Source organism: Tupaia chinensis, unplaced genomic scaffold (genome assembly GCF_000334495.1).
Source record: "Tupaia chinensis unplaced genomic scaffold, TupChi_1.0 Scaffold000217_1, whole genome shotgun sequence".
Lineage (NCBI taxonomy): Eukaryota > Metazoa > Chordata > Mammalia > Scandentia > Tupaiidae > Tupaia > Tupaia belangeri.
The window spans coordinates 3,986,507-3,999,542 of record NW_006159692.1 but is presented as its reverse complement, the minus strand read 5'-3'; the positions used below and the strand labels follow the sequence as shown (position 1 = coordinate 3,999,542).

Genomic DNA, 13,036 nt, shown 5'->3' with positions numbered 1-13,036 from the left:
CCTGCTGAAGAACATTCTGCAACATTTAAAAAGGAAACTAATCTGTACCTGAAATACATGGCCTGTAGCTTTAAGCTTTGGTTTTTCAGTTTCTTCTGAAAGTGCAGCTGAAGAAACTGTTTCCTCCACATCACACTTGGCACGAGACTTAGCAAAATCTTCGTAGAGCTGAACCTGTAAAATCACCCGTGAAAGTAGTAAGTGCATTTAATTTCAATGGTTTAAAGTATATAACTAGGAAAGGTCAAGACAGTAGCAACTTTAATCAGCCCTCATTAACAAAACCCAACAATGATACCTATGATGCACTGTTGATACAGCTGACTATCCACTCCACGTTCGGCAAACAAGAACACAGTGAATCTGACTGCTCAGACAGTAAACGGACTAGTCACACAGTCCTAGACTCGCTTTTCTACTGTTTAGGAAAATAAACGCATCATCAATAAAAGAGGACCTGACCCTTTACTAGAAAAGGAGAACAATCTTCCTTAAATGAAGTTACCTAGTGAAGACCTCGCACATATGTTCAAGAGATCAAAGTTTAGAAGAGTGCGAATATGTTACTACCAGCTAACAGGCACTCATATCAAATTTAAAGCATTACATTGGGGTCTGGGGTTCTGCCTTGTACATGCTAAAATAATGTGATGGGAAGAAGACCTAGAAGGCTAAAGAACAGATCAAAGTATAAGAGCCTAATGAGCAGGGCCAGCAGGTGCCGTGATGGTTAAGGTGCTGGGCACTCCCACATGGCCAACCACAGTTCAAGTCCTGGCCCTAGTGGCTTCCTTTCTCACTTTCCTCCTCTCTCTCTCTCTGGCCAAATTAAAATAAATGAATAAATGAAATTATTTACTTAATTCTTTAAAAATTTTTTTAAAAAGAGCCTATGAGCACTAAAACCAAGCTGAAATGTCACTTCTCTCTGGAGCCCCCTTCCTCCAAATTACTTACATGTGTTTTGTGCCTATGTTCGAGCACCACCACTACCATAAACCACTGCAGATTTTTTCATATGGCCTTTTCTTTATTATATCTACTTTTGAAAGTCTTCATTTCATTACCCCTAAACTATTCCTCAGAAGAAATATGGTCCAAGTTTTGCAAATGAAGGAATGAGGAACCCGAGAGGTGAGTACTTAGTTAAAAAAGAACCACAGAGCTCTGGTGTCCTGCCCCAGTACTAACAGGTTATCGACCAACTGGGAGGAGGAGAAGCAGTGAGGTTCTGGTGTGCCTGTGCATCTTCTCTGCGTTTGTTCATACTAAACCAGCCGCCAAGACTGGAACAGACCTATTTCATCCAGCAGACATTCAAAACAGAAAGTTCTACCACAGAGGTAAACAGGAAGTTTCTGCTTACATCCTTAGAAAGTACTAGGCGGGCCAGGAGGTGGCGAGGTGGTTAAGGATGCTGGATTCCCAAATGGCCAACTGCAGTTTGAGTCCTGGACCTGGTGGCTTGTTTTCTCACTTTCCTTCTCTCTCTCTCTCTCTCTCTCACTTTCTCCCTCTCTGGCCAAATTAAAAATAAATGAAATCGAATAAAATAATTCTTTAAAAGAAAAAAAAAAAGTACCAGGTCCAGGTAACAATAAATTCCTTTGATAATGATCTCGGTGTACAAAATTCAGAACTGTGTAAATGGCAAAATTTACTGTGAACATTTATAGGCATTATAATAATATTTTAAAGGAGGTAAGGTCCCAGTGACCAAGGTTTGAAACTTGGCCATGACCTATATTAAGCTCCACAACTACAAGCAAGTTACTTAACTATTCTGTCACCATTCTTATTAGAAAAATGGGGACTCATAATACTCATAATGCTGTTGTAGGATGCTATGACAATACCCACAAGCAAGTTTTTAGCCCTTATACATGTTGGCTTATTTCCTCATCATTTTTTAAAAGAATTTTTAATTTAATTTAATTTACTATTATTCTTCTTAAATTTGCTATAGGGCACATGTGCTTACCAGAGAGAAACAGAGAGGGAGAGGGAAAGTGAGAAAGCAAGCTGCCAGGTTCAGGACTACAACCACAGTCGGTCATGAGGGAGCCAGCGCCTTAACCGTCAGGCTGGCCCTACTTCCTCATCATTTTAACCTTGTGATCTTTTCAGTTAACTAGACATATACACAAACAACTATGATACTGGACTTTAATGCTACATTCAAAATACACACATCCACTTCCACCCACTGACCCAAACAGCTTATCTGGGCCTCATCTATTTTCTGTTTCAAACAGAATATCCCTAAAGGTTGGGGATTAAAGTAAAAAGGCCACAAGGTCAGCGCCTTTACTCAGTGCTTCTGGGCTCATACCAAACATTCTGTTAATAAGCATACCACTGACAAACTTAGTCACCAGATTCCTAACCTGGAGAGGACTAAGAGTACAATAATAGTCTTGAATAATTTTAGGTGGAAGGTCCTGCAAAACATCTTCTTTCATTCTTCTCAAAAGAAATGGCAGGACTTGGCGGTGCAGTGCATCCATTGCGAGAACACCTGTTAATAAGAAAAAATGGCTTCAAAAAAAGAAGTAAACTATATTCACTTACACAGAGTTTATAATTATCTCTTTTATACCTGCTTCTTGTTCTCGACTGGAGCTTCGAGCATCCCTACTCGCTAAGATAGGTTTACCATATCGAGCAGCAAACTGGCGTTCGGTACCCAAAAATCCGGGCATAAGGAAATCGAATAATGACCACAGCTCCAAAACGTTGTTCTGAATACAATAAAGGAACATCAGTTACCTTTTATATTGGGATCATTTCCTTATACGTAAAGAAAAAAAGAGGAATATTAATGAAAGTCCATTATGATAACATAGATGAGAGTATCACCTCGTTTTTAGGTATACAGTATAAACCTCTAGCTTAATGTGTAAAATTAGGTTATATACTTCGAGAAAATATTCTATCCTATTTAGGGTACTCATCAATTCTCCACCAGAATTAACTTTGCTCTATAGTGTTTAAACCCTACACTGTTGGCATCTATGAAGTAAGCAGAAGAGCAGAAAGACGAGTAAGTTTCTGAATCTTTTCACTCATCCTTGACATTCCAATTAATGGCAAATTGTAAGGAATCTGGCCAACACCATCAGTTCTTCAACAAAGGAAAGCCTGGAAGAGTTTAAAGTCCAACCCGCCCAGAACTTAAGGGTCATGAGGCACAGGCACTGGTTCTTTCCAATTTGATCACTCATGTTTTGTGGAGGGAAAAAACACTTTTCTGGGTGCTTTCTCAGTAGGTGTGGACCCTAGGGTACCATCTACCTGCTCCCCACCTCCAGTCACCTCCTCCCCTGCTCAGACTCGGCTCAGCTTGCTGGGCTGCCCTCCCTCACACCTCCCTAATCCCACTCAGGCTCCATCCCTGACCATGGATGGCTCTGCAGCCCAAAAGCCCACTTTACAGCTTTAGGGCTAAAGTTAAGCAGGAAAGAAAGAGGGACTTTGAGCAAACAATTAAAATGCAGAAAACTTATTTTGATGTCTGAACCAAGTAAAAGCAATAACCTATTTAAAAATGATTGTGGCAGATAGCATGGTGGTTAAGGGTGCTGGACTCCCACATGGCCAACCGTGGTTCAAGTCCTGGACCTGGTGGCTTGCTTTCTTGCTTTCACTATCTCTCTGACTCTGCCCCTCTCTGGTCAAATTTAAGTAACTAGTTAAAATAAAAAATAATTATTAAAAAAATACAAAATTACTGTGATGCTTCCATATAATTTTAAACTTAATGAGGCTTATAGTTGTTTCTCTCTTGTGGTTCTTAGTGTTCATTTAATGGACAAAACCCTAATCCTTATAACATTCAGTCCATCACTTAAGAGAAAAAGTAGGGCCAGCCCAGTAGCCTAGTGGTTAAGGAAGCAGATTTCACATGGCTGACCACAAATAACAGTTTGAATTCCAGCCCTGACAGCTTGAAAAACAATGTAGGTATATGAGCATGCCCCAAATCCCAACAGGATAAAGAAGGGACTGAGGCATGGCCACACCCCACCATGGAGTGCTTTCTCCCTCTTCTTTTCCGTCTGTCTCTCTCTGGCAAGCTCACTAAACTCTACCAATTAAAACAAAATAAAATAGTAAATGTCTGAGTAAAGAATCATCCATTTTAGAGTTGGAAGAAATCTTAGTGGTCACTTGGTGTTTATAACCCCCATTAACTGGAGAACGACTGAGGATATCTTACCACCAAAGATGGCTATCCGGCCTAGAGGTGAACAACTGCAGCCAATCCCTCTGGAGAGCAGACTTTCTCAAAAGCATCTGAACACATCTACATACACAGCCATCTCCTTGCTTTTCCAAAACGAACTCCTACAGCTGCTTCCTTTCAATTAGTCCTGACATCAGGTATTCACAGTTCTACTAGAAGATGATTTTCCACCAAATCAGCTCTAGTTTTTCTTTTCCTTTTCTATTTCATCCCCCATCAAGATAGAAAGCGAGCACATACATGAGGGAGAAGGAAAGAAAAAGGAACCCAGTGTTCAGCCACTCCATGAGACCGTCTTCATTCTCCAGTCCTCTAGCCTGCTAAAATCCAGGCATGCAGGCGTGTGCCAGGAGTGTTTTCAGTCTCACCAGGCTGGACACTCAAACTGTGGTCAGCATGTGGCTTCCAGCCCTGCAGTCCAGTACGCTTACCAACTGCACCACAGAGGCTGGGCCGGCTCTAGCTTGGCAATACCCAAGCAGATTGTGGGGTAATTCTATAGAAGGAGAGTGGCCAGTGTTCACCAGAGTCTGACTTACACCCTTCATATTTTAGACTTTAGACTTTTATGTAGCCCATGTTACATCTTAAATATGACTTTTAAAACCTAGTTTATTCAGAGACTGCTATGGACCAAATGAACCAGTATACATAATTACTGGAAAATTATCATCATCCCTATAAACCAAAAACATTAAAACCTCTTCTCCAGTCCAGTGCCAAATGCCAAGGTTACTACCTACCAGGCAAATGTTTAAAAAAAAGAATAGTAAATAATTACCTGAATTGGTGTTCCAGAAAGAATAATCCTATAATTAGCAGTCAGTTGTTTTACTGCCTTTGATAATTTTGTTTTTCCATTTTTGATGACATGGCCTTCATCAAGAATACAGTAGTTAAATTTAATATTTCTAAGGGAAAATAAATAGACATTTTAGCTTCCTTTACCATATGTAAGGAATTACAAATTAGGAATTAAGAATTGTTGAAGAAAATAACTGTCTTCAAATTACAGTTTTTCTAAGGAAAAACATTTGAATTCTTACCTAAAAAAATCTATGTCGTTCCTCACAACATCGTACGAAGCCACTATCAGATTGTGCCTTTTCACTTGATGCTGTAATCTTTATTTAAAAATAAATAAAATTAGAAAACAGGGGCTCTTCAAAGTTTGTGATACAACCTCAATGGTGAAAGTACAGCTACCCTGATATCAGGTGCTTTCAATCTGCACCCCAAGCCCAACGGTCCCCTCCTCTTATGTCATACCTATGACCCTGCGACCTGAAAGGCCATTTTTCTTATGACTCAGTCTAATGCCCTATTCAGTCTAAGGAGAAGGGATGAGAGCCTGACTATTTGAGATGTTTATTTATTTTATTTAAACTTTTTTTAAGGAATTATTTTACTTAACTTTATATATTTATTTAATTTATTTATTTCAGTTTGACCAGAGATGAACAGAGCGAGAGAAAGAAAGAGAGAAGGGGGACATGAAAAAAGAAGCTGCCAGGTCCAGGACTTGAACTGCGGTCGGCCGTGTGGGAATCCAGCGCCCTTAACCACCATGCCACCTGCAAGCCCTGATATAGGGCTTATCAATCACATGTCCACAAATCACCAAAGACATAAAACAGATTTAATAATCAGTCACCTATAACTATCTCAAGCTTTAAAAAAATGAAATGAAACCAATGCACTTTCACTCTTTAAAATTTATAGTTAGGAATATAAGCACTGAAATAGTTCACAAGAGGGCCAGCAGGCAGCAGGGAGGTTAAGGTAGCGCTGTTCACAGTATTTTATTTCTGACCACAAGGTCTGATTTAGGAACACGACTGAAACAAAGTCAATCAGGCATTTCCAGTACAGGTGGAAGACTCTGAATCTGACAATCTGATATCTGAAATGCTCTAAAATCCAAAACTTTTTGAGCCCCAACATGATTTCTCAGGTAGAAATTCCACAGCTGCCTGACCCAACGCAATGGGTTGCAGTCAAAATGCTGCAATATAAAAATATTATATAAAGTTATCTCTAGGCTATGTGTTTATGAAACAATGAATTTCATGTTTAGACTTGGGTCCAACCCTAAAATGTCTCATTATGTATATGCAAATACATATGTATATGCAAAGCCAGTAAGTGCCCAACACTAACACTAAGACGTTTTTAAACATTATTTCACAATAATGTTAACTATTATTAAAACAGCAAATCCATGGAATAATTAATGACCTATGACTATCCCAAGCTTTAAAAAAAGAAAGGAAATCAATGAGCTTACACTCTTTAAAATTTACAGTTAGGAATGTAACCACTATAATAGTTATCAAGATTGTCAGTAGTCAGCATGGAAGTTAAGGTGGCTGGACCCCACATGGCTGACTATGTGGTTTGAACCTGGCAGCTTGGAAGACATGTTGGACATGTATGTATGTGTGCCCAAATCCTGAGAGGAGATGGAGGAGAAGGGACTGCAGTGTGGCCATCCTTTTGAGGGGTGATTTCTCACTTTCTCTCTCCTCTCTGTGTCAAGCACACACACCCTGTAACAAAAACTTTAAAAAAAAAAAAAGTTAACGAGAGGAGGTAGTGCTGCCACTGACAGCAAGGCAGGTGGAGCAGCGGCTGGGGACCAAGCACTCCAGGGAAGAGGGCAGGAGGAGGGGAGGAACTCTGAGGGATGAGAAGATGAGAATACAACACAAGTCACAAGGTTCTCCAAAGGGAGGTACTACACAGAATGGTTTTGGTTCTTGATAGCTCCCTCGCTCTGATACTTAGAAAACCCAACCAACTGTATGATGGCTAGCGTCCCTGAATTGGCTGAGCTTCACTGACTACGTCTATCCCAAGTACACTCATCTTTCTCAAACAAAGTGTCTGTGTCTTATAACCAAAAGAGCTAACCAGTGATAGAATTCATTTGAATGTATCTTATTCTTCTAAACTACTTAAAATAAAAGATTACACTTTTTTTTATTGTTGCTGTACAGCTCTTACCTTACTCTTTCAGTGGGAGGTCCAGTGTAGTGCAACGGATTGAGATATTCTCTAGAGCAGAATTTACCCACTTCGTCCACCCAATGGCCTGTTAATGTTGGTGGACAAACCACCAAGGAAGGCAATGGCATACATTCTGCCAATTTCGATCTTGCATATTCCTGGGCTCTTTACAACAGCAAAACACAATACATTAACCGGATTGTTTCTATTTCTCAGAATCTGGAAATATTACTTAAAAATAACATTTTAAATTACCTGTGGCAATGATCTCCTGCTAGAATGCAGATGGACTGTAAAGTTTTTCCCAAACCCATGTCATCACACAGAATTCCATGAAGTTTGTATTTATTAAGAAATGCTAACCAGTTCACACCATCCTATCGGGTTGGGAGAAAAGAGAAAATTTATAAATGTAAACACCATAGATATGTTTTTATAAAAAAAATTTGCACTGACCAAAAATCCCTATAGGCAAGAGAGAAACAAATGTCTATGAGACACTAATCACAAGATTTTAATAAATCAATTTTAAAACCATTACATTTAAACACCTTTCAAAACAGTACATTTGAAAGGAAAAGTCACTATTCATATTTATAAGATAAGTATAAAACCCACCTGCTGATATTTTCTGAGTTCTGCATTGATTGGCACTGGAATTTTATAGTTTTCTAATTTTTTCCCATCTAGCAATTGCTCCAAAAAGTGTCGTTCCTTGGCTTTCAATTGAATCAGTTCTTCTGACATGTTTGGAGGATCTGGAATGCCTGCCTAAAATGATTTTTTTTAAATCACAACTCATAATTAATTTCTTCATTCTCAGATGTATCAAATACTTTCAAACCTTACCAAACATAAGTACACAGAAAAAAGTAACTCAAAAATAGTTTAATTTTCAGGCCAGCAGGTGGCGTGGTGGTTGGGGATGCTAGACTCCCACATGGCTAACACAGTTCAAGTCCTGGACCAGGCGGCTTGCTTTCTCACTTTCTCTCTCTTGCTCTCTCCCTCTCTGGTCAAATTAAAATGAATAAATAAATAAAGTTAAATAAAATAATTATTTAAAATAGTTTAATTTTAAGACTTAGAGATAAGTGTGTTTAAAGGACTTAACAGGCATTAAAAATTCTACCCAGACTATTAGTTAAACACATCTGGGATATTTTAACTCTTTTCTTCTTCTTCTTCTTCTTCTTCTTCTTCTTCTTCAAGAGAGAGAGATTTTTGCTATAGGGCGCATGTGCTTGCTGGAGATACAGAGAGAAAGAAAGTGAGATCACCCCCAAGAGGCGATGGCCTTCATTCTTCATTCTTCTTCATTCTTCTCCCTCATTCTCCTCTTGGGATCCTGGGCACACATACACATGCACCCAGCACGAGTTTTAAACTGGGACTCGAACCACAGCTGACTATGTGGGAATCCAGTGATGTAACCATCATGCCATCTGCTAATCCCCATAGAGGATATTTTATTTTACTATATTTCACTTATTTATCTTTAGAGAGAGATTTTTGTTATAGGGCGCTTGCACCCACCAGAGAGACAGAGACAGAAAGCGAGAAATCACCCCCCAGGGGTGATGACCACACTGCCACTCTTCTCCTCCACTCTCTTTTTGGGATCTTGGGCACACACGCACATGTGCCTAGTGTTAGTCTTAAGCTGCCAGGTCTGAGACTCCAACCACAGTTGACTACGTGGAACTCCAGCAACATAACCATTACTCTGCTGGTCCCAACTACAACTACAACTTAACCTTCTCACATGCATATTATTTAATAAAGATTCAAAGTTGTATCATTTACTGATATTTAAATAATCCTATAGGGCCCTCTCAACTTTAATATTCTAATGTCCTGTGGAACTGATATATCAAAATGTGGTCTTGCAAGGTCCTGGTGAATTCCCAAGACTTTTTCAACTATTTCATAATTTTTAAAAGACAGACATAATTTGCCTTTTTTTCAGTGTTGACATCTGTACTGATGCTCCAAAAATTACAGTGGGCAAAACTGTGCCTCAGAAAGAATGAAAGTGACAACACCAAAATACATTAGCAGTCACTACATTCCTCACAGTCATACACTAGTGTTTTTACAAATATTTGCACTGATGTCCTTGATAGCACAGTGAGAATGATCTTTATTACATGACTCAAGTGCACCTCTTTTAACATTCCACGAGATAAAATGTGAACTATACATAAAGCATTTCTGCTGCTTATCAAAGTACAATATATTGAAGAAAAGCACATGTAAAACTATTTAAATTTTGAGCTGAATTAGCTATTTAAAAAAATATTAACAATATACAGTCTTTAATATTCCAGGAATTTCCTTGATAAATTTTGTAGTGTTCATAAATCCATCCTGGATACATTCAACCTCATGTTCCATCATTGTCTGGTTTGTTGTATTTTTAAAATAAAGATTTATGGGGGCCAGCAGAGGCATGGTGGTTGAGGCATTGTATCACACATGGCCAACCATGGTTCAAGTCTTGACCCGGGTGCGTGGGGAGGTTGTGTTCTCACTTTCTCTGTCTCTCTGCCCTATGGCAAACTGAAAAATAATAATGTTGATAAATAAAATAATTCTTTGAATAAGAAAAAATAAAGATTTCAAAAAATAAAGATCACAAAACTTGAAAATATCAGACAACAGTCATATGTTGCATGTTTCCATCAATAAGGGACCATGTATAGTACGCAAGTTTAGAGTCTAAACTTCAATCCAGAATCTTGATCTAATGTCACCAGAGAAACTTAAGAACAATTCTAGAACAGCATCAATGAATTATTCATTTAGGAGCCACAGTATTTGATTTCTTATTTAAATTAAAATGTTGTGTTAAAAAAATAAAGTACCTATTAATGTGTAAAAATCTTAATGCTTTGAAATATAAAAATAATTCTTTTTAACCTGACATGTTCTGTTTCTTTTTTTAGAGAGATATTTTTGCTACTGGGCACATGTGCACTCGCCAGAGAGACAGAGAGAGGCAAAAGGACAGAAAGTGAGAAATCACCCCTGAGAGGGGATGGCCATGCCACAATTCCTTCTCCTCCATTCTCCTCTTGGAACTTTGGGCATGAACACACATGCACCTGGCATGAGTTTTAAGCCACTGGGCCTAGGATTCGAACCATGGTCATATACATGGGAGTCCAGCAACATAACCGTCATGCCATCTGCTGGGCCCAACCTGACATGTTCTTTAAAGAGAACAACAATTATGGATGAGGTTATAGAAAACATGAATTCCCACACATCAAGTATTCTCAACTTACCTCAAGAGGCATGAGTCTAATCAGTGTGGCGAAGCACTGTGTGGCCATGAATCTTACACTATCCGTCTGATCACTCATTCTTCCCAAGACAGGAACAACTAAAAGGACAATATATGGGACAATACCAACATCCAGCTGTTCCATTACACCTGAGTAAATGATTAAGGAAAGTGCAAAATGGTTCTGAGGTAGATGTTTTCACAAAGTAATATGTAATTTCTGAAGAGGTTTCTTGTTTTCTCTTCTTCATTACAACTGTCCCTCAAGGCCTATCATTCAATTATAATAGCATCTGTACACAACTGCGTCTTTAAAAACATCATGTAACTTTCTGAAGATTAGGAATATAAAATTATACTGGAACCAATAGATGGTAGAGTGGTTATGTTGCTGGACTCCCACGTAGTCGATGGCAGTTCAAGTCCTGGGCCGGGCAGCTTAAAACTCGTGCTGGGCGTGTGTGTGTGTGCCCAAAATCCCAAGAGGAGGGGCAGGGACTGTGGCATGGCCATCCCCACTGGGGTGTGATTTCTCACCTTCTGTCTCTCTGGTGAGCACACATGTCCTATAGCAAAAATTTCTCTCTTAAAAAAAAAATATATATATATATGTGTAATTTATATTTAATGAAATTCAAAGAACATCTTCATCTTCAACCATCAAAATATAAATTAGACTTTAAAAAGTGAAATTACTAAGGTTTATGACATAAAATATCTTACATAAAACAATTGTGTAAGAAAATATTTTTACTAGGCTTAACATTGAAAAAATTCAAAAACTTAGTGTCTCACTGGGCTGAGTAAGAGCTCCTATAATCTTCAGCATTTTTGAACCAAAGTTTCTACTGATATGATAGTCATCCATCTTTCTTGCTCTTATAAATAACTTTTAGATACTTTAGGTTAAAGAATGCCAGTGGTTACCATATCTTAGCTATGGGCTTATATTTTTAGTTACCTAATACATTTTGGTAATTTTCTACCCAAGTAATGGACAACTTGGGAAATTTATGTTTATAACACAGGGACTATCTACATGGTACATGATTAATATTAATTAAAACATATATTATAAACCAAATAAAGACAAATTACACTAAATAAATACATAGTTCAAGAGTACATAAAATAATTTTGCCTATTAAAGATATCTTAAAATAGTAACTCTTCAAATTTTCTAAGTGAAAATTTTCATAATAAAATATAAATGTATTTGTAACACTTAGAATATAAAAATACTTAGAAATAAAATGTAAAAGAGCAATTGTCTACAGAACAAAGCAGGCTATTAATATGCACGTTTGAATAGATTAATTTTATTTTAATCTTTAAATAAACTGAATATAATTTCTGAATTATTTGTACAAATAAAAAAGGATACAGGCAAGTGCTTCGATTGCACCCTCTTGTTTGACATTGTCATCAATTGCTCCCAACCAGGGAAGAACCTTCTCCAAAAAAATATTCATTGTTTCCATGGTGGCTATTTTGCTCATGATGCCCACACAGCGAGCAGCCATGTGCCTCACTGCTGTGCTGGGGTACTGAAGGCACATGTAAAGATGAGGCAGATGCTGTACCAACTAGGAACGAAAGGGTAAGGGCATCAGGATACTCAGTAGGGAATCTACTGCTTACGATGTAACAGCTGACTCGTGAACAACCCAGGTTTGAATGGCACGGGTCCATCCATACACAGACTTTTTTTCAATAAATACTTGGGAAATATACTGTAGTACTGTAAATATGCTTCCTCTGCTGATTTTCCTAATAGCATTTTCTTTTCCCTGGCTTACTTTATTGTAAGAATGTAGCATAGACTACATACAGCATGAAGTATATGTTAATTGAATGCTTTTAATAAGGCTCAAGATGAGGCTATACTGGTTAAGTGTTGGGGGGATAAAGAGTTTCAAATGTGTGGGGTGAGGGGATGATGTGGTGTAGGGGAGATCAGTGCCCCTAACACTATATTGTTTAAGCATCAACTGTACGATAGCACACACTTAGAGAAGTTCTCAATACTTTGAATGACTCTAAATCCAAAAATATTTCCAAATACCTTTAAACATTACTGTCAAACATCCTTGAGTGAAAATTAATCTAAATTCAAATTAAGGTATTATAAATCTATTAAAAAGAAAATAACTAAAATGTACAGAACTTCTCTCCTGCTCAGTATCCTCTATGGGGTATCCAAGACACTCAATTATTTCCAAAATCAACAAGAAACACATCAAAAGGCACTTGCAAGATTCTCCTGTTGGGTTGGGAAAATGGCCCCACACATCACAAGCCTCTAAATTCGGTAGCACTAGTCTGCGTTTAGGTACATATTGTTATTCCCTGGGCTAAGTGTTCCTGACTATACTTTGGTAGGTGTTTCCCACGTTAACTTCCCGGCTTTCCACAGGCACTATGATTACGATAGCAGGACAACCTCAACGCATCCTTAAGAACCTGCTGCCTGGACCTCCAGGACTCCTGCT

General features: G+C 38.2%; 1 protein-coding gene across 1 annotated transcript in view; it reads right to left on the bottom strand.

Moving 5' to 3' along the window:
* BTAF1 (B-TFIID TATA-box binding protein associated factor 1) overlaps nt 1–13,036 on the bottom strand; it is a gene marked incomplete at its 5' end in the record, with an annotated part of 79,058 nt that overhangs the window by 13,566 nt on the left and 52,456 nt on the right. Inside the window, 9 exon segments of the mRNA XM_014587528.1 lie at nt 49–174; nt 2,388–2,518; nt 2,600–2,741; nt 5,028–5,157; nt 5,293–5,370; nt 7,253–7,420; nt 7,511–7,632; nt 7,874–8,026; nt 10,546–10,694. Coding sequence (XP_014443014.1) covers nt 49–174; nt 2,388–2,518; nt 2,600–2,741; nt 5,028–5,157; nt 5,293–5,370; nt 7,253–7,420; nt 7,511–7,632; nt 7,874–8,026; nt 10,546–10,694 — 1,199 coding nt within the window.